Consider the following 26,485-nt stretch of genomic DNA (forward strand, 5'->3'; position numbering starts at 1 on the left):
ACCCATGAAGATAATTCACAAGATTAATCAGAACATCATAGAATAATCTCAATCATAAGCAAGCAGTCCCCTACACAATACAGTACTCCTTGCAGTTGTCATCTGTACTCCTGGACAAATGCCTAAGTACAGATACACTGAAGGACCTGGAGCCCTTATTTATGAGCAGAACCTTGTGCTACAATCTCATTGGATTTTCCCTTCATTTCCCCTCTCCATTATAACAAGATGGCCTCTTCCCTCTTCCAAATGTACAAAGCAACTTTCGTCTTTATAGAACCTCAGAATCAGATAAACATGAGCAGAGCCTTTGTACAAATCTGGGTAACATTCCCGCAGATGTCCTTTCTGGGACTTGGCACCTAGAGTCTGTCCTGGATTCCTGGTGGCTATGCCAGTGAAGCCAAGTTCCCACAGGGCCTTCCTAGTCAAAAAGGTAGAGGATGTGGGCAGGCCTGGCAGCAGATTCAATGAACTGGGCAGAAAAATGTCTACCATCCAAGACCTGAATGGCTATTATTTGCCACAGCAACTCATAATAGGGAGATTCTTCCTAGCAATCCCAAGTGTCCAAAAGAGGGGCAAGTCATCCATCACTTAAACAAGAGGGAGGACCAGTTCTTTGCTCCTGGGTTTTAGCAGAGGCTAAAAGATACTTGGCCAGGGTCTTGTGGAATTTTTTCTCAAATTACAGGTTGAAGTCAAAGACTTCTGAAGCCCTTTTCTTCTCTTGAGATTCTGTGAGCTTGGGTAACAAAGACGGTGGATAGAGAGATAGTACTCATACCAGTAAAATCATGTTTTCATGAAGTATTTAAGCAATTTTGTGAAATTTTAGAAATAATGAAATTCTTCACACTTAGTGAAAAGAGACAATAAAAGATTTTTTTTATTCAAAGGTATAACTGGATAAGTAAATTTGTTTTCACATAAATGGTTGTAATGCTATTTTTGAAAAATATGATGAAGTGCTTTTGCAAATAGCAAATATCCCCCCAGCTAAGACTCAAGTTGAGGTGGACAATAAACATGATTTGACCTGATTAACTAACTTATATTGGCAGAATTAACTGTTGGAATTTCGTTTCTTGCCCCGACTTCTTGATCTGTTTCCACCTCCACGCCTCCTGTTATCTTGTCGACTCCGTGACCGACCACCACTCTGCCGGCCACCTGACCGGCCACCTTGCCGGCCACTAGATCGACCACCTGCTCGTCCTCCTCCAAAACGACCACCTGACCGTCCGCCTCTCTGTCTCGTATTGGAGGATCTCCCTCCATCATAATATTCTTCTAATTCTGGTAATGAATCTGGCACTGATAATATCCAATCTGAATCATTCCACTCTGCCTGTGAAGATAATTCACAAGATTAATCAAAACACTATAGAATAATCTCAATCATAAGCAAGCAGAGTCCCCTACAAAATTGCAGTACTCCTTTCATTCCAGAATCACTTCTTTGGCAAGTTAAAGTAATGAGGACATAGACAAAAGCCAAGTGAAAAAGCGTCTCTGAATAGCCCAAAAAGATGTCATAAAACTCATGAATAACAGCTCTTATTTTAGAATTATTTAAAATGGGTTTGTAATATAAGGTTCATGAAAATTTTCTTTGTTTCCTTTGTAATCCTGAGTTTTGTTTTATGCATTTAAAAACATCATTCTGAGATGGGATTCAGGTTTCACTAGACAGACACACAAAGGGTTAAGAACCTTCAAACTAAACCAACTATCCAGGATTTCAGTGTTCCAAAGCATAAGAAAAAGGGTATGCAGTTTTATAGTCCTTTGAGCATAGTTCCAAATTACCATCCAGAATGGCTGATCTGTCCACAACTCCCCCAACAATGCATTAGTGTCCAAACTTTCTCATATCCTCTCCAAGATTTGTCCTTTTCATTTTATCACAGTAGCCAATCTAATAGGTATAAAGTGCTACCTCAGAGTTATTTAATTTGCATTTCTGTAATCAAAGTGATTTCTTCAACTGAAAATTGCCTGTTCATATGCTTTGACCATTAATTAGGGAATGGCTTGTATTCTTATAAATTTGACTCAGTTCTCGATATATTTGAGAGGTAAGATATCTTTATTAGAGACACTAGTATAAAGATTGTTTCCAAGCTTTCTGCTTTCCTTCTAATCTTGGTTGCATTTGTTTGTGTAAAAGCTTTTAAATGTAACATAATCAAAATCATTTTACATTTAATAATGCTTTCTATTGCTTGCTTGGTCATAAATCTATGACTCACTTAACCTCTCCTTTAAAAATTCGATGCTATACTACTTAGTGCATATGCATTTAGAATTGATATTAAATTCATCTCATTCACATTCAGTTATGATACTGTATATTTCCCTTCATACTATTTTTTCTGTTAGTTCCCTCTCTTCTTTTACCCTTTCCCTCCTCAAAAGTGTTTTGCTTCTATCTACCACCTCCCCCAATCTACCCTCTTTTCTCTCACTCTGCCTCCCCACCTTCCCCTCCTATTTTCTTATCTGGTAACATAGATTTTGATATTCAATTAATTATGTACATTATTTCCTCTCTGAGCCAATACTGATAAAATTAAGTTTCAAGTGATGTCCATCACCCTTCATCCAATTTTTTCCAACACTGTAATAGGATTTTTGTACTTCTACAAGTGAAATATTTCTGTTTGTGACTCTCTCGTACTTGAATTGTTTCTTTTTGGACAGTTGCAGTATTTTTTTCCCCTTGATTTGGTAGTTTTACAATTTGGCTAGAATGTTCCTTGGAATTTTTATTTTGGAAATCTTTTTTCAGATCAGTAGATACTTTTAATACTTATTTTGTCTAGAGCACTAGCTCTGAAGTCAGGAGGACCTGAGTTCAAATCTGATCCCAGACACTTAACACTTCCTAGCTGTGTTACCCTGGGCAAATCACTTAATCCCAATTGCCTCAGCAAAATTAAAAAAATAAAATAAAATAAAATTTAAAAACCTATTTTGTTCTCTGGTTCTTGAAGGATGCTGCCTAAATCCTCCTTTTGATCATGGATTTCAGGTAATCTAATGATTCTGATATCATATCCCCTAAATCTATTTGCCAAGTCAGTTGTTTTTCCAATAAGGTTATTTTACATTTTCTTCTAGTTTTTCATTCTTTTGAATTTGATTCTTGTCTCATAGTCATTATGTATTCCACTTGCCCAATTCTAACTTTAGAGTTGTTTTCCTCAGTTGGCTTTTGTACTTCCTTTCCCATTTTGGTCAACTATACTTTTTAAGAAATTGTTTTCTTCAGTGGATTTCTGAATCTCCTTTTCTATTTGATAAATTCTAATTTTTAAGCAGTTGTTTTCTTTTCTCCAAGCTGTTCACTGTGTTCATAATTCTTACATCACTCTTTCTTTTCCCATTTTTTCCTTCTACCTTTTATATAACTTTTAAGCTCTATCCTGAGTTATTTCTGGGCTTGGGAGCATTTCCCATTTTACTTTAGGGTTCTGCCATTATTGTCCTTTTCTGAATTCATATCTTGATCTTCCTCATCACCATAATAACTTTCTGTGGTCAGATTCTTTTTTTTTTATTTTCAGGCTTTTTTCCTTTCTCTTACGTCAGGTGCTATAGGCCCTGGCTGTTTACCTGATGCCATGCTGATGTTGCCAGAAGGTCGTTGAAGGATCCTCATATCTGGTGCTGTGCTGAGAGAGTGGGATAGGAAGGGGATAGTGCTGTTGGAAGTCATAGGGAGTTTGGCAGCTTACCTGGTGCTGAGTCAGGATCCTAGTGCTGATGTCTGGCACACTGAGGCTGGTGGGATGTTTCTGCTTTTCTCCAGGGCTACAAGAAAGCAAGTGGTGGTCTAGCTGCTACTGTCTGTTAGTCCAGGGCTATGTTGAATGACAGCTAGCGTTTGACTGCCTGCTTGCTTAGGCACCTTAGGACTGATGTTGGTACTTAGAGCTGGAATCTGCTGTTCCTCTGGCTTTGCTGGAAGGGTACTCATGTTGGTGTGTACCTGTTCATGGCACCGGGACTCAGCTTCTCCCACTAGTTTGCTGAGGTGGGGCTCACTGCTGGCTTGCTGGAATGTTTTCTGCTCTGGATTGTGTTCTCATTTTCTTTCTTGCCAATCTTCCAAGCTCCTTAGAATAAAAGATTGTTTCACCTCATCTTTTTACTGATTCTGCTATCCCAGGATTTGTTTTTAGGCACTATTTTGTTTTTTTTTTTTTTTTTTGGTTTTTTTGGAGAGCAGTATATTTTTAAAAGTTAGGGAGTATAAGGTGAAGATATATATGATTTTATATTTTCGTTTTGCTTTGCTGTATATATGAAAATGCTGTTGTTTCAGTACACAGAAAAGATTTTTTTTTTTTTTTTAAGCAAATAATGACTGGCAGCAATCAGGTAATTTCACAATAGTATTCAGAACAACTAGTTTTGGGGACATTAATATATTGCTGGTGGTATTGTGAACTGATCCAACCATTCTGGAGAGCAATTTGGAATTATATCCAAAGGGCTATCAAATTGTGCATGCCCTTTAATCCAACAGTGTTTCTACTGGGTCTGTATCCCAAAAGAATCATAAAAAAGGGAAAAGGACCCACATGTGCAAAAATGTCTGTGGCAGCCCTTTTTGTAGTGGCATGGAACTAGAAACTGAATGGATGCCCCATCAGTTGGAGAATGGCAGAATAAGTTATGGTATGTGAATGTTGTATAATGTTACTGTTCCGTAAGAAACGTTGTATAATATTAACTGTTCTGTAAGAAATAATCAGCAGGATGATTTTAGAAAGGCCTGGAGAGACTTACAGGAACTGATGCTGAGTGAAGTGAGCAGAACCAAAAGAACAATGTACAAAGTAACAAAACTATGTGATGATCAACTGTGATGGATTTGGCTCTTTCAACATTGAGGTGATTCAAGGGAATTTCAATAGACTTGTGATGGAGAAAGCCACCTGCATCTAGAAAGTGGACCATAGGCACTGAATAGAGGATCACAACATAATATTTTCACCTTTTTTGTTGTTGTAGTTTACTTTTTTTAAATTTCTTTTTTCCCCCTTTGGTGATCCGATTTTTCTTGTGCAACATGATAAATATGGAATTGTATTTAGAAGAATTGCACATCTTTAATCTATATTGGATTACTTGTCTAAGCGTGAAAAAAAAATTTGGAACCCAAAGTTTTGCAAGGGTGAATGTTGAAAACTATCTTTGCATGTGTTTTTAAAATAAAAAGCAACCAAGGCTATAGTGACCATATTAAGAAAAAAAAAAAAAATAATAATAAAAAATAAAAAATAAAAAAAACAAAACAGCTGGTTTTATAAATATTCTTCTAAAAGTAGACACAAAAAAGATTACCTGCATTAGTTCTGACTCACTTGTTGGAATATCAAAGCATACACCCTAGAAAGAAAATGATAAAACTTTTTTAAAGTTTGAAATACTGAGGAGGCAATCTTCACTAAAATAGGCTTTGCTGGTAATTTCCCAGCAGTTTAAATTTTTTTGAAGAAAAAGGTTAAGTGAAGTCCCATGCAAGTAAAATTTTTTAAATGGTAATTTTATGTCACACTCTATATGGCCCAAAGTAACAAAGATGAATCAAATGCCTACCCCCCTCCAAAGCTGCTCAAGTTCTGGGAGGCCAGACCAATAAAAATAATAGTGCAACCAGAATTAATAGAAGTTATTTCAAGGGCCAAGAAATTATATCTACACGCTTAAAAGAGTTTTGGATTTTGTGAAACAAGAGTGACTTTTAGACTTCTTTGGAAAAGGGTTACTGCATCCCCAATATTTTATCAGAAATATAAGCCAGCACTCAGAGATCACTATGAATCTTCTAAATACCTTTCGTTTGCTTACAAAGCTTTGTAGAAGAATTGGGACGCTTACCATTTTCCCTTTCAGGAGGCACATACGGACAATTCGGGACATGGTGTCATTACTCAGCTTCCTGCTGAGTTCCTTCCGAGCAGTGCTAATGTCTTGTAACTCTTCTGGACTTTGGAGAGTCATAGTCACAAATCCCTTCAGGAGTAAAGGTCACAGTCAATATGAATTATGGATTTCAGGATTATAAAAGAAAGCAGATTTACCTTTAAAAATCACACAGATAAAATAAGACAGAGATTATGAAATTGCATGCTAATGCAATTCGAAATCACAAGAATTTTCATTGCATTAAATTAGCTAGAAAATCCATTAGACAACATAACTTTTGCTTTCTAATAAAATTTGAAATGCAGAGAATTACTATAGACTGAGCATCTTAAGTTCATTCAACATGTCCCATGCTGTCTGGCAGAATTATCTCAAAAACTGGATTCAGCACTTACTGAATCAACAAACAGTGCCATATTATCTTCACTGTTCATTTATTATAGCATTTTTAATAGTTTTTGAAGTAACTAGAAATTCTAAAAATTAACATTTAATGAAACACTGATGTTTCTTCATGAATAATGCAGCAGGATGTAGAAGCCAATTTCTAGCCCAACTTTTATTAGCTCTTTGCTATTTATTAGTGATCACCTTAGGTCACAAAAACTCCTAAAAGCATGGAGGAACTGAGGATATAACCCCTTGTTAGTTTTACACTGTTGAGGGTAAAATGAGATAATGCATATAAAACTTTTTGAAGACTAAAAATCACATACAAGTAAGATATTATTCAAGTGGGAACAAACTGGAAAAGAGAAAGTTTGTTACTGTGGAGACTTTTCATCTGAAGCAGGCCAGATGACCAAAATGCCTCATTAGTATATAAAATAAGAGGAAAAGAGGAAGCTTGCTATAATAGAATGGATGAAGTTCACTGTACTTTTACAGATGAAGAATAGGCTTTTAAACTATTCAATTCTTATAATTTGATTATTACTGGAATCTCAGGCTGTAGCCCTAAGCTAAAACCAAGAACATGAAAGTTAATAGAGAGAAATAAAGCTGTATGGTTTAGGTTCACAAAATCAATTGTAACATTTCATGGGAAGATTCTTCTGAGACATGAGACAAGAAAGAAAAGCACCTGAGGTTATAATCACAGAAGTGTAGTGTTAAGGTCAATGGAGGTCACAATTATATTCTCTTCGGCTTGATATCAGCAGAAGAGCTTTGGATTCTATCTCCATGATTATATGACTATGATCATTACTTTACTTTTCTGAGCTCCAGCTTTCTCATTAGTAAAATGGCAATAATCATTAGAAGTGCCTTGAAGATTTGTAGTTAGAATCAAATGAGATCATGTATGCAAATCACTTTTGAACCTTTTAAGGTTTTATATCGAAGGGCCCTGTTACTCCTTCTCTGTGTGGTCAGACCACATGTACTGTACTATGTTCAATCTCAGGGACTACATTTTAAGATAGAGAGTGATAAACTAGTGTCCCAAAAAAGGCAACTAAACAGTGAATCAACAAGCATTTATTAAATATCAATTAGAAGCTTGAAATCAAGATACAAGAACAGCCAGGTGATGCAATGCTAGGCCAAAGTCAGAAAGATAGGACACACACTAGCTGCATGACCCTGGGCAAGTCACTCAACCTTATTTGCCTCAGTTTCCTCCTCTGTAAAATGAGATGGAGAAGAAAATGGCAAAACTAGTATCTGATAAGAAAATCCCCAATGGGATCACAAAGAGTCAGACATAACTGAAAAATAACAACATGACATAAAAGCAAAATAAAGCTCTACCTGCCCTCCTTCTAGCAGAGCAGCCCAAAGAGAGAAACAAGTATACTCAAGATACAAAATAAACTGGGAAGAGGGAAGAAAGGGGAGGGCCAAGACAAGCTTCATGCAGCAGGAGGTGAATGATTATGGGAGTCTACAAGATAGAGATGTGGCAAAGATACCTCTTGAGCCAGTACAAAGACCCAGAGGCAGAAGAGTAAAGGCAGCAGAATGAAGGATGGGAGCAAAGTCTGCTAAGTTTACGTTATACTTTGTAGGACCCCAAGGAGAGGAGGCTGAAGGACAAGCATGAACATGAGAGTGGAGAGAAGAGGGCTATGAAAAATCACCAACAGACAGTGAAATCAGACAAGAACAGTGGGAGCTTGGAGAGCAGAGAAAGAGAAGCAGTTATTGGCAGGGCCGGGTGGAAAGAAGATCCACCAGAAGAGTATTAATGCACTTGCTCCCCCCCCCACACACACACACAATGAGGGCAGCGGCAGGATCATCAGGGGAAGTTCCAGGGAAGCACGTACAAGGAAGACCTTTTGGCTGACAGGTCTATCTGGAGGTAAAGTCTGTGTTTTAGGAAAGTAGGCCCTTGGTGCTGGACAAGCTCAAGAAAAGCCTGGGTTGGCCTTCTGTCAAGGTTGCTGGAAAGAACTTTTGCTTCCAGACCCTTCTAAGAGTCTATGATTTGGGACAGATGTCCAAGATTTCCTGAAGAAGGAAATTCCTTGAGAGAATGCCTCAGCAGCACAAAGCATGCTCTGCATACACATGGCACCGAAGCATGGCACATTAAGGGAGTTACAACAATTATGGTGCTAGGGCACACTTATCTGCTGCCCTCCGTTATCGCTGCCCCAAAGATCGGTACCTTATCAGAGTTGATCAAGGATCGAGGCTCGAAAGAGGAGGCACCTGAGATGTGCGCTAATGCTGCTGCCAATGCATCCACTGCCCCCTTCTCCTCTATCAGTCTCTGAGCTGATGGCCGGAAAAATTCAACAGCAACAAAAGAAACTGAAGCCAGGGACCTACAATTTTATTTAATATAACATTTTCTTGGTTATAAAGCAGATTTTTATTTCCAGCTAAGGTTGTAGAATTTTTAACCAGAATAGAAATCCATTAAACTATCCCTTCATATTTAATGTTCTAGCTATTAATAATTAAATTTTCAGAAATGATTTGAAAACATCTTCAAAAATGTAGTGATATTTTGCACATATTAACTTTAATATAAGTTTCTTCTAAATTACACCATAACAGAAGTCATCATTATTTTTATTTTTTTAATCACCAGCATCTCTCCAGTTATTTCCCCCAAGCGTTATCTCATATGACAATTTTGTTTTAAAAAGAAAAAACAAAAAGAAATCAGCAAAACTAATAAATGGCACAAATAAAAGTCTGTACCACACTTGTGGATCTGCTGCCTCTTCACAGGGGTAGGATGAATATGTCTTCTTTGAAGCTATGCTTGGTTGGTGTAATTTTGCAAAAGTGAACTTTTAAATTTTTTGGTGTGCAATTGTTGTTTCTATTTACACTGGAGTTTTTTTTGTTTTGTTTTTTTTGCTCTGCTGATTTCCCTCTTCCCAAAGACCTTTTAATGTTTCTTTGAGTCCATCACACAGCACAGTAAAATTCCAAGACACTAAGAGGTCTAAAAGTAATGATTTCTTGCTGGGCAATTTATTCTTTATCTTTTTGTGTTCTAATCTTTTTTCAAGGACCACAATTTGAAAACTTTCCCAAATGATGCCGTCTACTTTATTTTTAATCCTTTGATATGACAAAAAATGCTACTATAAATATTTTGATGTATACAGGGACTTCTTTATCACAGTCTCTTTGGAGTATATACTTACTAGGGGAATTTCTGGATCAAAGGGGATGGACATTTTAATTACTATCATTTTTAAGTCATCAAATATGCATTTCTTCTATTCAAGATCTTATTTCTTCAAATGAATTTTATCATTATTGAGTTCTATAAAATATCACTTTATTTTGATAGCATTAAAACTGCAACTGTCAGATAGGTTTGTAATTTTTATCAAACAGGCATTGCCATAAGCATATTTTTCTTCCAGACTATCGTAAATTTCTGTATATTTACATTTCCAATAAGTTATCTCCCTTATTATTATTTTTTTTTTGGAAGAGTGGTGATGGTGAGACTTTCCACTATTCAAGTTTTTATATTTTGCAAATTATTTTGACTGTGCAGGCCCATAAATTCTGCTTTCATGATTCTTATTTATCTCTATCTCATTGTGGTTCTGTGCTATTTTGGGAATCCTCAGGGTCCTCTGCCTCATCAAGTACTGATATTCCTTTGTTATGAAATATCAATTCAGAAATATTTGGACTTGTTAAGATGTCCATCTTCCATTTTGTTACTTTGACCCAATTGGTTTATCCATGTATGTTCAAGGTTTTTAATCAAGTTTATTCAAGGTTTTTAATCAAGTTTATTCCCTAAGGTCTTTGATAGCAATTTTCTTGAGGACAAAATCTTAAAGCTTTCAGCTTCCTCTCATACTAGGAAATTCACTTTTCATCAGTCTCTAATTGTCAGACATACTTATCTAAGAATAGAAATGGCCTCAGCTAGGAGCCAGTCCCCTTTTCTTCAAACCTGATGGAGCCTTTCTCCCATGCTGTTTGTCCTGACCTAATTCTAGCTATTCCTTAATTCTCTGACTGAAAATTGCCATAGAAAAGATAGGAAGAGCAAACTTCCATTTTCCTTTATCTCTATCTTCTCATACCTCTACCTCCTCCTCACAGGTTAAGTCTGGGCAGAATTGATTTTGTTGCCTGTTGCCACAGGATGATGAGATGGAGCAGAGTAAAGGCGGGGCAGGAAAGAGTAAAGGTTGTGGCAGCAAAGATGGCAGTAGCATCAAGGAAAATGTTGAGTTGATCCCAGAACATAACACTAGGGGACCCATCATACAGCCCACCTAGGGGCTGGTGGAGGAGTTGAATGAACATTATTAGGGATAAGGGATTGCTTCTTAGTTCATCAAGCTGTTACCTCATCAGAGTTCTAGGTGTATCTTAATTTGTACAAATAACACGTCTTATCTTTTATTTTTGAAGCGGTCTAAGAATTCATGAGGATTGGAGAAAATGTCCCAATCCTCCATCTTGTCGGGTCAGATAAAGTAGCTAATGCATATATCAGTCACTCCTATCTTGACTCGTATCAATCCAATTTAAATATGACTGGTATTCTATACATGACCACTAACACACCTATTTTTCTCCAAATAGCACCATAAACTTCATTGCTCAATTATAAAAAGAGTTAGGAGTTAATTTTTTTTAGTTAACTAATTTTTTTAGTGTTCTAGTTAATGAGGAATCAAGATGATTAGTAAGTAGTAGTTCATGTTTCTTATTCCTCAAGAAGCAATATACAGATTTTCATGGTCCAAGTTTACAAAGAAAACTATTTTAGTATAGTTAACCAAACTGCTAAAAAGTGAGCACCTGAAGTTTGGATCTTAGAAATCTGTTAAATGAAGTACTACAGCTGGTGCATGAATAAACATTTGATGAATTCAAACTGTGCATCATGGACAAGAGAAAAAAGTTATCCCTCAAGATCAAAAAACCCCTTACCTGATGGCATCCACACTTCGAGATTTAACTAAGTCCATTGTAGTTGGAACACCTACACGTTTAAAAGTGATTCCCTGAAAATTAAAAAATAATATTAAAGAAAATGGAAGTCTCTGGAAATAATTACTAGATTAATACATTTAAGTAATTTTTATTTTTTTGGACATACACTGAAAATTTCCAAAATACAGATTAAGGTATATTTATACTAAAAACCCATAAAAACCCTGCTAGGATTTTTATATATTTGTTGTAATAGGATTAAATGCTAATTTCCAAAAAATGACTCCTTTGATGTCAACAAAGAATCTTTCTTGACAAAAACTGCTCATCAGCACATGTGTAATCTCTTTTAGAACCTTTATTATGCCATTATTCAACAAGTAGTTATATATGTTGTAGTGCATCATCAACAATGATTTGCATACAATAGATAATATAAAAGACATCATGCATAAAAGATATGACCAGAAAAAAGAATTAAGAGAATGACTAAAGTGCTTTTCTGACATCCTTAAATTAAAAGAACCAGAGCAAGGTGTAACTTCCATGAAGGATTCAAAGAGAAATATGGAAAAGTAATATAGAGAGTAAGTTTTTGTGGATAGTTCACAACTAGAGGAACAAGGGAGGAATATGCGTGTAACTTTCCAAATAAACCCTTAAAGAAATCCTCACTCCCAATACTAAAAATTGCCTGCCCCATTGGCTAGAATGAGGAACCTAACACTAAAATTAAAATAAAAAGCTCCTCTGGTTCATTCCTATTTTTTAAAGCTATTATGCTTTATAAAATCCAATAGGAAACTGAGAATGAGCTCCTTCACAATAAAATTAGTTTCTCTACATAAAAACTTTATTAAAGCAAAAAGTTTCAAAGCAAGATTTTATTTCTGTACATTTCATATTCAAGAACAAAACGTGAGAATCAGCAGAAGATCCATGTCTATGATTTATAGTTAGAGAGAAAACTACTTCTCCTTCCTCTCCATATCCCCTGGCCCTGCCCCTTCCCCATGTAGCACAGGCAATAGGTTAAGAGCTCTACTCACTGCTTTTCCTTCCACATATTTCAGCTGACCTCTTTCATTTGGCTGATAAAAACATATGCAAATCCCTGTTCGTCCAGCTCTCCCTGTACGCCCAGAACGATGGATATAGGATTCAACATCCTGAATAAGAAGAGATAATTCTCTTGAAACTTCTGGCATGTTGCACAACAGATAACTGCATTCAGGAAGAGTATAATAATAGCTATAAAAGTATATAATAGCTATGTTACAAAATCTTTCGATCACTTCTTTGAAATACATTTACTAAAAAAGAAATGTCAACTCTTCCCTCCCTATTAATGTTTTCCAGGGACTACTTCCTTCCATTAGACAGTTATGGCAATTCCTACTTTGGATACATAAAACCACCAGAGGCCAACTAGGAGGATTCACAAAGGGACTGTGAGAGGATCTGTGTGATCCTGGGCAACCCATTTACTCTCTCTGAGCCCCAGTATCCTTATCTGTAAAACAGAAATAATAAAAGCACCAATCTTACATGGCTATTGTGAAAAGTTAATCTTTGAGAATATTTAAGAGATGCCATCCATGTTCTAGAATGAGAACTGTGGAATTTGAGTGCTGATCAAAGTAGACTATTTTCCCCTTTTTCCTCATGGTTTTTCTTACACAACATGACTAGAATAGAAATGTTTAAACTTTATCAGATTGTTTGCAGTTTTGGGGGGAGAGGGTGAGTGAGAGAAAAACTGGACCACAAAGTCTTATAAAAATGTTAATATGGAAGGCTAAGGAACAACAGAAAATCTCTCAGACTTCTCTATCTCAAAGAACAGTCCTAAACAATGAAGTTTATTCAAATAATTCTCAAGAATTAAAATGACAGGGCCTTCAAACTAAAATCATATTTCCATCTCCTACCTGTGGAGGTGAACTTTGAATCACGAGATCAACCTCAGGAATATCCAAACCACGCGCAGCCACATTAGTTGCCACCAAAACTTTGAAACTGCCTTCCCTGAAGCCTTTCAAGGTAATTTCTCTCTGTGACTGTGCAATATCACCATGCAAACACTGTGCATTCTATTTAGAAAGAGAGGGGGGAGGAAAAAAAATAAAACTAAGTGCCTGGACAATACTTACTTCTGGTAGAACCAAGACAACCCCGTGATATTTCATAGGATCTATTTTATCCACACAGCCTAGTGAAGCCTTTGTCCTCGGACATCTCGCTATGGCTCAGAGGGAATGTGGCATTTCTGAAGGCTCTTCCCGGGGGCACAGGTTGTGGCAGATTCACCAAGCTGTTCCATGTGTACACTGGTCCTCCAACCTGGTCCAATTCTAGAGGAGGTCACCATACCAAGTCTGGCTATGAAGTAATGAATCATGCTCCCCATGAATGACCCTCCAGATGCAAAGGCACCATCCTGCTTTTCATCCTGGATCTCAAATGCCCCAAGTCTCCTAAAGAAGACCTAGGGGTTAGGGTGAAGGGCCAGGATCTTTTGAAGCATCAGAGAACATAGCTAAAGGAATTACAACCATTTTAATGAAATGTCAATCTAAATCTTTAGAAAAAGAGACCCATAATTTCATCTAGCTTTAAGAAAAAAGAAGCCACTACTAATTCATTAATATTAATCATCTCAATTGTGTAGCACACAGTAGTCTCCATGGCCTTCTCTTTCTGATTTACTTAAAAGACAAGACGTGCTAGAGTTTTCCCACATATACTTCAAAATGACCACTCCAAATCTGACTTGCATAAAGAAGTATGTTAACTGTTAATGATTACAAACAAAAATTATAGCTTTGGGGAAAATATGCCTAGTGTTGGCTAATTACAAGTAATCAATTAATTAGTGAATAAATTTAAATTCTTCATTTGCTGTCTTGTTTTATTTTAAGGAAATTTTTTTTTCAAGGCTTAAGATCAGCACTATAGTGAAATTCCAGCTCATTTAGTGGGCACCTAATCTATTCAGTAAATAGAAGTCCAAATTCTTCAAGAAGCAAGACACATTTAAAATTGATGCATTTTGCAAACCTCTGTCTTCCAACAATTCTAATTTCTGCCCCAAGCAAACAGGATCCTGTGTTAAAAGCAAACGCTTTAGTAGATGAAGCCCAGCTTCAGAACCTTGTCCCATGGAATGATAGCTGACTACAAACCTGTAAGGACCAGGATGCTATCTACTTGTTAAACCTATGGGATTCACAAATCATTTCTTAAACAGGCACAAAAGTAGTAATAACTGGGTCTAATAAAAAAAAAACTGCCAATTATTCTGACTACAAACTTTTCCAGATGGCATAGAATAATTAAATTGGTCAGAGCAGATGATTGAATTCAACAAGCATTTATTAATTGCTTCCCTTATAAGAGACATGTTGTTTATGCTTTCTTCTGGCTTTATTTCTTAAATTAAATTTAAAAGCTGGCCCTGCTTACTTCTAGAGAGAATGTTAGGGATTCACATGATCCAAATCTTTATTATCTGGAATCCCACTAATATTTTCCGCATACCGAGTGCCATGTTCTTCAAAGATCTTAGGGGCAGCTTAGGTCAGGAAACTACATACTTTCAAACACACGAAACAATCTGATTCAGGGCACAGGCTGATTACTTGACTTTATTCTCATCCAAGTTCTAGAACCTATCTTGAATCTGAGCAGTACAACTGCAAGTTTGTCACTATCAGCTAACTGGACAGCTCAGCATATCCCTTACCATGTTAAATCCCTCTCTTGGTCCCCCACATCTATGGCCTGAATCCATGATCTCTCTGCAAGATGTCCTGCGAGATCTTAGGAACAAAAAGACCTGAAAGATTCTCTAAATTACCTTTCATTCTGTCATTTGTATCTGGAATCACTCCAAAAACTCCTTAGGATCATTTAATTGGTCTTTGTTGGAAAACAATTACTACTTACAAGTACTTGCCATACAACATAGAAACATAAGGAACTATCAAGAGTGTCTGCACAGGCTATTTAAAAATCATAGTTGGTTTGTGTACAACAGGTAAAATGAGGAGGGGATATATTAGTTTGTTGAACCTTTTAATCAATCAAGAATAAAATCCTCCTTATACTCAGAAACTTGCTGAAATCTTCCATTTGATCCTCTCCTCTAATGTATTTTAAAAATCAGATCACTTATCAATGGTCTTTAAGTCAAAAGCAGTAATTAACAGAACAAATGACTTGACCTGACAGATTGTCCTTTTTCTGACATTCAGTTCTTTGAGCTTAACTGAATTTTGAATGTCAATCCAACAGGTCCTATAAACCAACAAGCTCCAAATAATTTTCCATCCCTACAGCCTCAACTTTAGAAAAAGTGACTACCTGTTTTATATGAGGATTCAAGGCCATCTCAGCCACGTTTTTCTTCGTCTCACAGAAGATGATGGCTCTCCCGTCATTTCCACTGTAGACCTGAATGACATCACCAATAACTGCTGCCCTCTGAGACCAGTGGCACTGGATGGCCAAATGCTTTGAGAGAAAATTTCAAAAATGTGTCTATGAAATCACAGAAAGATAATCCCTGTCAACTTTACTTCCCAAATAATCAATAACTTCCAAAAGCTACAATGATGATCGTTGACTTTCTGCCTCAGACCAAGTACTCCATTGATTCTGAGAAGAAAAAAAAATGAGGCGGTGTGTATGTGTGGTCTTAGAGTTCAGGTTAGGCCTCCAGATACTCCTAACCTGAACACTACTAGCCACTATTAGTACCTACTTCACAGGGCTGTTGTATAATGCACTTAGCAAACCTCAAAGCACAATGGAAATGCTAGTAATTAAGTTTGGCTACAAATGCATGTTTCAAAAATGAAGATTTGTTCCGATTCTCTCAATATGGTTGAGAACATTTTGACCATAACTAGAACTGAGTTAGTTTCCTCAAGATTTCTTCTCAAGATAAACATTGGCACTGCAGAAAAATTCACCACTTCAAAAATAACTCACAAGCTGTAATCCTTCCATGCCTACTTCCACAAACAAACTTTGGGTACATGTCAAGGTAAATTGCTAAATTTACTGTATATCTTCTGGTGCAGTAGGAACTGCAGGCAGGAACAAGCTAGTCTTCACCCCCCCATTCTCACTTCAATGGAGGCCTGCTGAGGTCAGGGTGTCAACCTGCCTGACTTGTTTGGGCTATGGAAAGGGAAGGGTGGGAAGGAAGGAGGCTGGGCGCTGGGCAGGAGGCCACAGATGTTATCACTAGTTGTCTATTCTTTAGCCATTTAACATGTTTAAACTGTGCTACGATTTTTTCAATAGGTTCCTACTATTTTCTGATATCTTACTGACAAGGTTTTTGAGAGTTAGGCTGTTAACTCCGTTTTCCCCTATAAGCCTATAGTTTTATAGCAGATTTTATGTAGCCTTTTCAGAATACATGTCTCATTATAGCAGAACTGACTTTATTATTATTTTAAAACAAAATTTCTTACTTCCACGGTGGTTGCAGTCTTTTGAATCATTTTCCCCACAAGATCAACCTCTTCATATTTGGTTTTCATGTATTTTTTGGCAACTTTATATACCCATTGTGGGCAAGTTGCAGAAAACAGGAGGGTCTGAGGATTGTCTTCGGAACCTTAAACATATAAATCTGATTCAGTGTCCCGAAACATCACTGTAAGACTTCAAAATTCTCCAGCCAAATTTCCAAATCCAAGATGAATGTATTTTCTAGTTCAAAGCCCAAATATTTATGTATGTATACATATACCCCAGAAAATTCAAAGGCTTCATCCCAAAGATTTTTTTTTAATCCACTTTTAACATTATTTTGAAATACCTGTTTTATAAGATCCATGGATAATGTCCTCCACTTGGTCAGCAAAGCCCATATCTAACATTTGGTCCACTTCATCAAGAACAACATGACGCAATTTAGAAAGATCCAAACGGCCACTCTGCAGGTGGTCTTTGATACGACCAGGGGTCCCAACTAAGATGTCAATACCTCTTCTAATGTGATTAACTAAGGAAGGGAAAAAAAGCCAATCATATTTATAAATAAAAAAAGTCTAAGAATTGCTTGTTTCTTTTGATGTATGAATAATTACATGTTTAACAACTAAAATGAACATTCACTCACTTTGGCCCTGATATGGTGTTCCGCCATAAAAACATGCCACACTAAGTTTCCGAGTTATATCTTGGAAGTCTTTGGCTACTTGGTTTGCCAGTTCCCTTGTTGGAGCCAGAACAAGGACCTGTGTAGTGGTTTAAAGAAAAAATTAAGAGAGCATTTCCAAGACCGAAATTCACAAAGCAGAGATTGAATAAAAGCATCATACATCTCTAAATACTAAAAGAAACCACCAAAATCCCCTTTAAATCAGTTCTGGAAGAAAAAAAAGGGGGGCAGGAGGACTTATTTCTACATTCTGTATAACATTTCACACAGAAAATAAAAATTCTTTAAAAAAGAAAAAATGCCCATAAACCAAGTGCGGATTCCTAGGAAAAGGCATTACTGAATATATTACATGTATAAGTACTTTAAAAACAAACATACCAGCTTCATGTTATATGAAGATATCAAAAACTATCTCAAGATCTGTAGAAATCACTAATCACCTGTTTCAAAAATCTTTTTGCAACTATAAAAAAGTAAAAGGATTGTTCTTATTCTTGAAATGTTTGCTTTGAGACCCAAAAGGTTCATTTATTTTCATAGACTGAAGCTTTAGGCAACAACCTCTTTTCCTTATAATAGTATTTAAAACCATTCATGCCTGTAATTATAATGGTTACCTTTGGAGATCGGTTTTTTTTCATTTCTTCCTGATCTCTTTGGAGTTTCTCAATCAAAGGGATAGCAAAGGAAAATGTCTTCCCTGTTCCTGTCCGTGCCTGAGCAATTAAATCTTTCCCTTCGTATACAGGACTAAAAGTCTTCACTTGGATGGGAAACAAATAAGTTACCCCACGAGCTGTAAAATGAAATTTTGTTAGAATGGTTCTGCAGCATCAGCTCTGGCCCTTGCATAACCAACACAGATTCCTCAGAGCTTCTTTCTGTAGAGATACTGTCCAAATGACAGTCAACTCTTATCTATACTCTAAAGAAGCAGAGTCACCACTGGCCTATAATATAGATCTGCTTATACCCACACAGAGGATGGAGGGGATAAGGAAACAGATTAATCCTTTCCACAACTCCTCAACAACTCCATCAGTGAAAAGGGAATGAATATCAAAGTTTCTCCAAGTAAGTTCATCAATGAAATAAATTGAGGGCAGCTAACAATGGGTTAAATTGTCCATATTTAAAAAGAAGGGAGCAGAGGCCTGGGAATCCAAAAAACTGTTTCTGCTGCAGGCACACTGCCAGCAGGATCTTGCAAACGTCCCAGTCACTGTGAGCCTGAATTTTCATTGTATAAAATGGAAGGGTTAGACTACATGATCACAAAATTTTCTTCCAGAGCTAACGCTGTGTGATACCAAATGACAAAATAAGTCAATGGCCCAACATAATGAATCTGCATACAATGGTTCACCAACTGATTCCTTACTTTAACTTCAATCCAGGCTTAAAAATAGCAGCTTAAAGACTTCTAAAAACTGAGACAGTCCCAAGTTTCTTTAAAAAAGAAGAAGAAGAAGAAAAGAAGAAGAAGAAGAAGAAAAGAAGAAGAAGAAGAAGAAGCAGCAGCAGCAGCAGCAGCAACCTCATACTTGTCTTTCACAGATAAAAGTTGAAGATATAATTACCCAGAGAAATCTTCTTAATCTCTTTTAGTAAGGATCTTTAATAAAATAGTTATATGTTTAAAAAAGAAAAGAAAAAACAAAAACCATACAAATTCCCAGGTAAAATTAAGCAATTCCCAAAATACAGATTATAAGTATTCAAAGCAAATCAAAATTTAAAAAAAAAAAAAAAATTGGCTTCAATCCAATTTCACTGATATAAGAAACTTCCAGTGTTGAGACTCCTTCCACGCATGCAAATCAATAACTATCTTCAACTTATTCTAGCTGTTGGGACACTGCACACTCAAGTGATTTGCTCAGGCTCATGCAACACAGTACATAAGATTTCAACTCAGATATTTCTTATTCCTTGGCCAACTCTCTATCAAGTATGCCATCATCACCACTAATAAAAATAATGATAAAGCAAATTTATAATTAATAATTAGTATTTAACAAAACCACAATGTTAAAAATAATTTGAGACAGGATTCCTTAAGATAACAGAAGATCAACAAGGATAGCAGAAGCACGAGCATAATAAAACATCAGTTGTTTTATGCAATACTTTTCTTTTGACCAGAAAAAGTACAAAAGTAATTTTGCTATACTACACATTGAATTAAACTTCACATTACCTTTAAGAAGTTTTATAGTTTCTTCAGAGATAGGGAATCGGGAGAAGGCACCTTCTTTCTGTTCTGGTGTTAGGTCCTATCAAAATTAAATTCAAGTTCATATATAGTTCATACTTCATCCTAAATTCTATAGCTGGGTAAACATTTTCTAAGACCTTTAAGTTAATATTTACCCTTTAAGTTAATATTAAGTCAATCATTTTATAAAATGGAAAAAAAATGACAAAACAGATAAACTGCCAAATTTAACAATATTGTTATTTATTAAAGCAGGACACTGAGATAAAATGCAGTTCAGCTCAGTCATGGGAACTATATCAGGCCAATAAGCCAAGGTCTGAAAGAACTCACAGTGGACAAAAACATTTTAACTATAACCTATAGCTTAATTAATTGTTTCTTATTTACTGACATCATCGTTTCATCTCTATTTTGGATTCATGGGAAAAGATAAAAGGAAACCATAAGCCTGCATTTTTGAGGGTGGGATCTTCTAAGGAAACAGATAAGAATTCAAGAATTCAGCATCTGTCAATGCATACTTTAAAGCAAAGTTTATCTACAGAATAGACATTTGAGCAAGATGATCCATAAGATTAAAGAAATCAGCCTTTTTCTTTATGTTAAGCTGTTTTAGACTGAATATAAGTCATACTTGCTCCCCAAAACTTGGCTTTGTATAAAACCCAAGTCCTTATATAACCTGTTTAATTGTTTTGCACCTCTCTAGTTTACTGTCCAAAGCCATCTCATTTTAGGGATAAAATCTACAACTAGGAGCAACACAGAAAATGCATATCTTTAGCTTAATGTAAGAAAAAAGAAGATGCACAGTGTGAATGCTGCTGAACTGGGAGCCGTGTGATGGTAAAGAGCTCTTGTGTACTAGAAGGAATCCCTGTGTACACATTAGGGGAGTTCATATATAAGAGTCTCATAATATGAGAAGGTGCAAATGATTGTGAACTGTACCATAGCAGGGAGTACACAATGATGATATCCAGGACCCATTGATGCATCTACTGAATGTAAAACAAAATCTTCATACCTCTTCTAGCTTACTGGGTTTTGTTGCCTGGCTGGAGTTGCTAAGAGATGATCTGCTCTTTGAAGTCTTTCCATTTTCTTTAGTATTTGAAAGGCCTTTCTTTTTTGCTCTGTCAGATTTGGGTGAACCTGAAAATTCACTTGGAAATCTATCTAGGCCTTCTTTTGTCTCTCCATTTAGCTTCTCTTTCCTTTTTGATTTTTTGGATTTGGGAGGGTTAAGTTCATCTAAATCATCATTATCTGATGTTTCCATTTTCTTTTTAAGATCATCTCGCTGGTTCAATTTTCTTTTATCACTCTGTTGAGGAAACAAAAAAAACAGTAATAAATAAATGTAAATAAAATAGACAAAAAAGACTGCTATGAAGTTCTCAAGTGATTTAAATCAATGTTCATTAAGCATTTATAAGCACAATGTGTAAGGCTCTGAGACTACAATATAACAGAAAAAAAGCTGCAACTCAAAAAATCATAACAGTAGACAAGAAATGAAGTTAAGGTACTGTACTATAAAAAGATAGGTAGGGGAGGAAACACTTTTTTTTTTTTAATTTTTTTTTATTATATATATATATATATATATATTTTTTTTATAATATTATCCCTTGTATTCATTTTTCCAAATTACCCCCCCTCTCTCTATTCCCTCCCCCCGATGACAGGTAATCCCATACATTTTACATGTGTTACAATATAGTCTAGGTACAATACATGTGTGTGAATATCATTTTCTTGTTGCACAATAAACATTAGAATCCGAAGGTACATGCAACCTGGGCAGACAGATATTAGTGCTAACAATTTACATTCATTTCCCAGTGTTTCTAAAAGGCTTAAAGGAAACACTTTTTAATAGACAAAGAGAGCAGACAGAAAGAGAATAGTTCAATATTTTGGACATCCTGAGTTTGAGATGTCAGTAAGACATCCAGATGGAAATATATCCAGCAGGCAGTACAGATGAAAGCATGGAACAAAGATCCTGGGAAGAAGTTATGGCAGATGACAAAGACAATCTAGGAATTGCATGCATCATACTGATGATCAGGAACATTGAAGCAGAGAAAAACAAGTGAGACACCTCTCAGATAGGCTAGAATGACAGGAAAAGATAATGCTGAATGTTGGAGGGGATGTGGGAAAACTGGGACATTGATACATTGTTGGCGGAATTGTGAATGTATCCAGCCATTCTGGAGAGCAAAAAGTTATCAAACTGTGCATACCCTTTGACCCAGCAGTGTTACTACTGGGCTTAAATCCCAAAGAGATCTTAAAGAAGGAAAGGGACCTGTATGTGCAAGAATGTTTGTGGCAGCCCTCTTTGTAGCGGCCAGAAACTGGAAACTCAGTGGATGCCCATCAATTGGAGAATGGCTGAATAAATTGTGGTATATGAATATTATGGAATATTATTGTTCTGTAAGAAATGACCAGCAGGATGATTTCAGAAAGGCCTGGAGAGACTTACATGAACTGATGCTGAGTGAAATGAGCAGGATCAGGAGATCGTTGTATCCTTCAACAACAATACTATATGATGATCAATTCTGATGGATGTGGCCATTTTCAACAATGAAATGAACCAAATCAGCTCCAATAGAGCAGTAATGAACTGAACCAGCTACACCTAGCGAAATAACTCTGGGAAATGAATGTGAACCAGTACATAGCATTTCCACTCCCTCTGTTTTTGTCCACTTGCATTTTTGATTTCCTTCTCAGGTTAATTTTACCTTATTTCTAATGCAGCAAAATAACTGTATGGAGATGTATACATATTTTGTATTTAACATATACTTTAACATATTTAACATGTATTGGTCTACCTGTCATCTAGGGGAAGGAGTGGGGAGAAGGAGGGGAAAAGTTGGAACAGAAGGTTTTGCAATTGTCAATGCTGAAAAATTACAATTTACCCTTGTAAATAAAAAGCTATTTAAAAAAAAAAAAAAAAAAAAGAGTGAGAAAATATAACAAAGTGAAGACATCCAAGGACTGCACCTTGGGTTCATCCATATTTAAAAGGCTAGAAGAAGGGAAGGCAGTAAGACTGAAACCTATCCCGAATTGTAGCTATGGCTACACCCGATAGCAGCAGCAAAACCCCTCACCTCCCCCACAAATACACAACCCTTATGAAAATCACAAACCCTTCTCAAGAAATGATTTCTCAATCCTGTTTTAGAAAGGGGGAAAAGGAAATAAAATTAAATCAGCCCTTCCCTGATCTAAGGAAAATCCTTAATGGTCTATCTTAGAGTGCTACTCTAGTGATTTTAGCACAAGTTGGAAATAATTAACTTTTGAAATCCTGTACTATTAAGAGAATATATCTTTAGAATTCAATAGTTATTTTACAGTCCCATTTTATGAAGTCAAAAATCATTTGTAGCCTCTAAATTTAGCCTGAAATGAAGTAATTTCAAGACCTGTCCTTCCCCCTCATATTCCTAGTCAGTGTTTAGGTTTAGTCAAACTAGTTAGAGAGGAAGTGAGAAGAGAAGACTAGAGGGGCTTTATGGAGATAAGCTCAACTTTGAAATAACATTTTGGTTTGGATTACTTTTAACTTGACTTAAGCATGGGATGACTCATCCCTTGTCAGGTCTCTAATTCCTGCTCCTATATCACAGAATCAAAAAGAGAATTCTGTTCTATGGAAAAGCTCTGGTTAGCATCTGACATAGCTGAACAATCATTTCTCAAAACTTTTCCTCCCTTGTTTTGTAATTTTCTGATTAATCTACTCTGAACTAGTTTGCTTCAATAATTATTTATTCTTTCCCCCCTCTTTGGGAATGCTTCTTCTTCAGCATTGAGTTCGGCTTCTTCTATCAACTATCATCTTTATGAACTGTTAACAATTCCTAAATAATAATTATAAATAACTGATATTTAGACAATGCTTTAAAACATGCAAAGCCCTTTACACAGATTAACTCATTTGAGACTCAGAACAATCCTGGGCACAAAGTATTTTGCAAACTTTAGAGCATTACATAAACATCAGTTACTTATTATTATGGAACTCATAAGTAATGTCTTACTTTCACTCCTTAGACCCTATTTTTTTGCTGGCTTTTCAAGGCTCTCTAATTTGATCCAAGTTAGTCCAAAACAGTGCATGCTCTCTTTGTCCACGCAAACACTGACCTAACAATTCCCTCTCAACTATCCTTTGCAGGATCTTTATCCATACTACATCCGGTACTTGGGATACCTCTAAAATTCTATTTTATTTTCTTGTTCTACTCTGAGTGATCTGATCACATTAGTCCTAATGGGCTCAATTACCTCCAGCCCTAGTCTGTCTTCTGAGCTAGAGTTCATCATTATCACTAACTACTTGTCGGACATTTTAAAACAGATGTCCTACAAACATCTCAGGTTCCAAGAACTTTGCACCTCCAAACAGGTTCATAATTTTTACGTCATCCTCAGCTTCTCTCACTGACCTTATAAATCCAAAATCGCCAAATCTCATTTCCGTCTGTCCCCTTCTTTCTATCCTAAGAGCCACCATATCAGAAGTCCCCCATTAGCTGAGCTATTCCAATGGCCTTCTTGGTCTCCCATCTCAATTTTTCCCAATCTCATGTTCACCAACATGATTATACTAAGTAAGTATTCATGTCACCTCTCTCCCTACTCAATAAATTGTAGTGACACCAGAACTCTACTTTTCATCTTCCTCCTTTCTGCTTCCTTATTTCATGCTTCAATTCAGCCTGGCTGCTCTACTTGCTGTGGTTTTGCGCAAGACATTCCAGAACATTCCTTCCCAACTCTTAGAATCTCTGCCTTCCTTTTAAGACTCATCTCAAGCACCACCTCCTTCCAGAGGCCTTTCTCCTTCCCCCTGGGTGCCATTCCCTCTATAGGAGACTTCCATGTATTCGGAATTTCTACTGTATTAAGTATAACATGAACTATAATTATTATATTATATTATAATTATTTATTAATGATTGTCTTCTCCCATTAGAAAGTAAACCGCCTGAGGGAAAAACTGAGTTTTCCTTTGTACCCTTACATAGGATACATACAGCACAGAATAAACGTCAAAAAATGCTTGTTGATTACAAACACAAGCTCATTTGGGGAGGAGTCGGTCACTTCCCACTCAGTGCAGGCTGCTCCGGGAGATGCCGGCCTGCGCCAGCTCCATCGCACAGAACCCTGCGCGATCAGGGAGAGTGGGAAATTGAGAGCGCGCCGTCAGAGAACCTTCTCTCTCCATTCCTCCAGGCCTTTCCGTAGTCACAGACCTTACTCCCAAAGGGCAAGGAAATCCACAAGTGGGTTTGCGCTCTCCAGAGCCTCCAGGGTGAGGCTGCTGGGGGAGGCTCAGACTTTTCCTCCCGCTCTCCAGACCCTCACATGCTTTAAAACTAATCTGGCAAGGGGCATCTAGGTGGCGCGGTGGATAGAACACCAGCCTTGAATTCAGGAGGACCTGAGTTCAAATCTGGTCTCAGACACTTCACACTTCCTAGCTGTGTGACCCTGGGCAAGTCACTTAACCCCAGCCTAAAAAAAAAATAAAAACCCTAATCTGGCACAAGTCTGAGCGGAAGGGGGTGATTCTAAGAAAAAACAAGCCCTCCCTGCAGAACGGAGCCTGCCAGGCTCGGACTCCCTCCCTTCCCCTCACAAAGATCCATCCCGGAGCTCCGCCCCACGAGACCCCCTTCTTCAGCAGAACCCTGGTGTCCGTGTCCCACCCTGGGGGAGGCTTCCGCATGGCCCTCCATCTAAGCACCCTCCCTCCTCAGCTAACATTCGCAGCAGGCGCTAGCTCCTCCCCAGATTCTCAGGGTGGGGGGGGCTCCCTTTGGTCTTGACCCTGGGGATGTACACGTGACAGAGTCAACAAATACTCGTGGAACTTTACTGGAAAGCGATGGGAAAGTAGGGTGGAAATTTCAACAATTACTAAATGCGGACCACGGCCACATTTCATGAAACTTCTGGGCGCCTCAGTTTTCCAAGAACACTAGTAACATCTTTCAAAGCTTATGGGCTCGAAAGGAGAAATTTAACAATTTGGGGCGTCGCGAGTGGGGTTAGCTCGGGGGGTGCTGCAGCAATCTCGGGCCGTGCGCTGGGGGGGCGCTCGATCTTCATTACGGGAGGGACGCATTCACGGGGATACCAGCGGGCTCGAACGCTTCGGCCGCGGGAGGAGGGCCCGCCCGTAAAACGGGGGTCCACAGGCTGTCGGGACGGGAAGGGGACCCCAGACTGAATGGAGGGCGAGGAAAGCTCGGGGCCATCCCGGGCTCTAACTTCTCCCTCCCCCGCCCAGCCTTAGTTTGCCCGCGAGGCGGCCAAGAAGGCGGGTCCGGGTCCATGCGCTCTCCCCGGCCAGGCTCGGCGGAGCAGCCGCCGGAGGTGATGGGGATCGGGGAAGGCGAGGTGCCGGGGCCGGGCCTGACAGGTCGCCGCCGCGCTCACCTTGTGCCGGCCACTCTCCCTCCGCGGGCTCTCGGGCCCATCCAGGGGCGCCGCCTCCTCCATTAGATCTCCCCACAGAACCTTGCTGGGCATCGTCCGCCGCTGCTCCCGCCCGGCCAACTCCGCACGAGCCCCTCAGCGAGAGCGATGGCGAGAAAAGGAAGCTGTCTGGGCCGCGCAGCCACGCGTCACTTCCGCTCTGAGCCCCTCTCCCCTCCCACCGCCGCCGCCGCCGCCTTCTCCTCACTACTACCCGCCGGGGAGGC

The 26,485-nt window shown here is 37.8% G+C and overlaps 1 protein-coding gene across 1 annotated transcript; it reads right to left on the bottom strand.

The window, feature by feature from the left end:
- Positions 1–861: 861 nt before the first annotated feature.
- LOC141558816 (ATP-dependent RNA helicase DDX50-like) lies at positions 862–26,485 on the bottom strand. Its single transcript, XM_074296571.1, has 15 exons — positions 26,220–26,485; positions 20,758–21,057; positions 19,710–19,785; positions 18,127–18,305; positions 17,465–17,582; positions 17,162–17,347; positions 16,812–16,957; positions 15,691–15,840; positions 13,257–13,418; positions 12,375–12,494; positions 11,323–11,396; positions 8,561–8,720; positions 5,896–6,030; positions 5,359–5,403; positions 862–1,351 (listed from the first exon to the last, which is right to left on the bottom strand). Exons 1-15 carry the CDS (start codon positions 26,310–26,312, stop codon positions 1,067–1,069), a joined length of 2,229 nt encoding a protein of 742 aa, XP_074152672.1. The 5' UTR covers positions 26,313–26,485; the 3' UTR covers positions 862–1,066.

This window comes from Sminthopsis crassicaudata, chromosome 2 (assembly GCF_048593235.1).
Source record: "Sminthopsis crassicaudata isolate SCR6 chromosome 2, ASM4859323v1, whole genome shotgun sequence".
Lineage (NCBI taxonomy): Eukaryota > Metazoa > Chordata > Mammalia > Dasyuromorphia > Dasyuridae > Sminthopsis > Sminthopsis crassicaudata.

Bases quoted from the DNA above. Each gene is read 5' to 3' on its own strand.
- LOC141558816 (XM_074296571.1), bottom strand. From the start codon at position 26,312: ATGCCCAGCAAGGTTCTGTGGGGAGATCTAATGGAGGAGGCGGCGCCC. The intron at 18,306-19,709 runs GTAATGTGAAGT...TTCATTTTACAG, and splicing joins AACTATAAAACTTCTTAAAG to CTCGTGGGGTAACTTATTTG. The intron at 13,419-15,690 runs GTAGTCACTTTT...CTTTCTAAATAG, and splicing joins TGAATCCTCATATAAAACAG to AATGCACAGTGTTTGCATGG.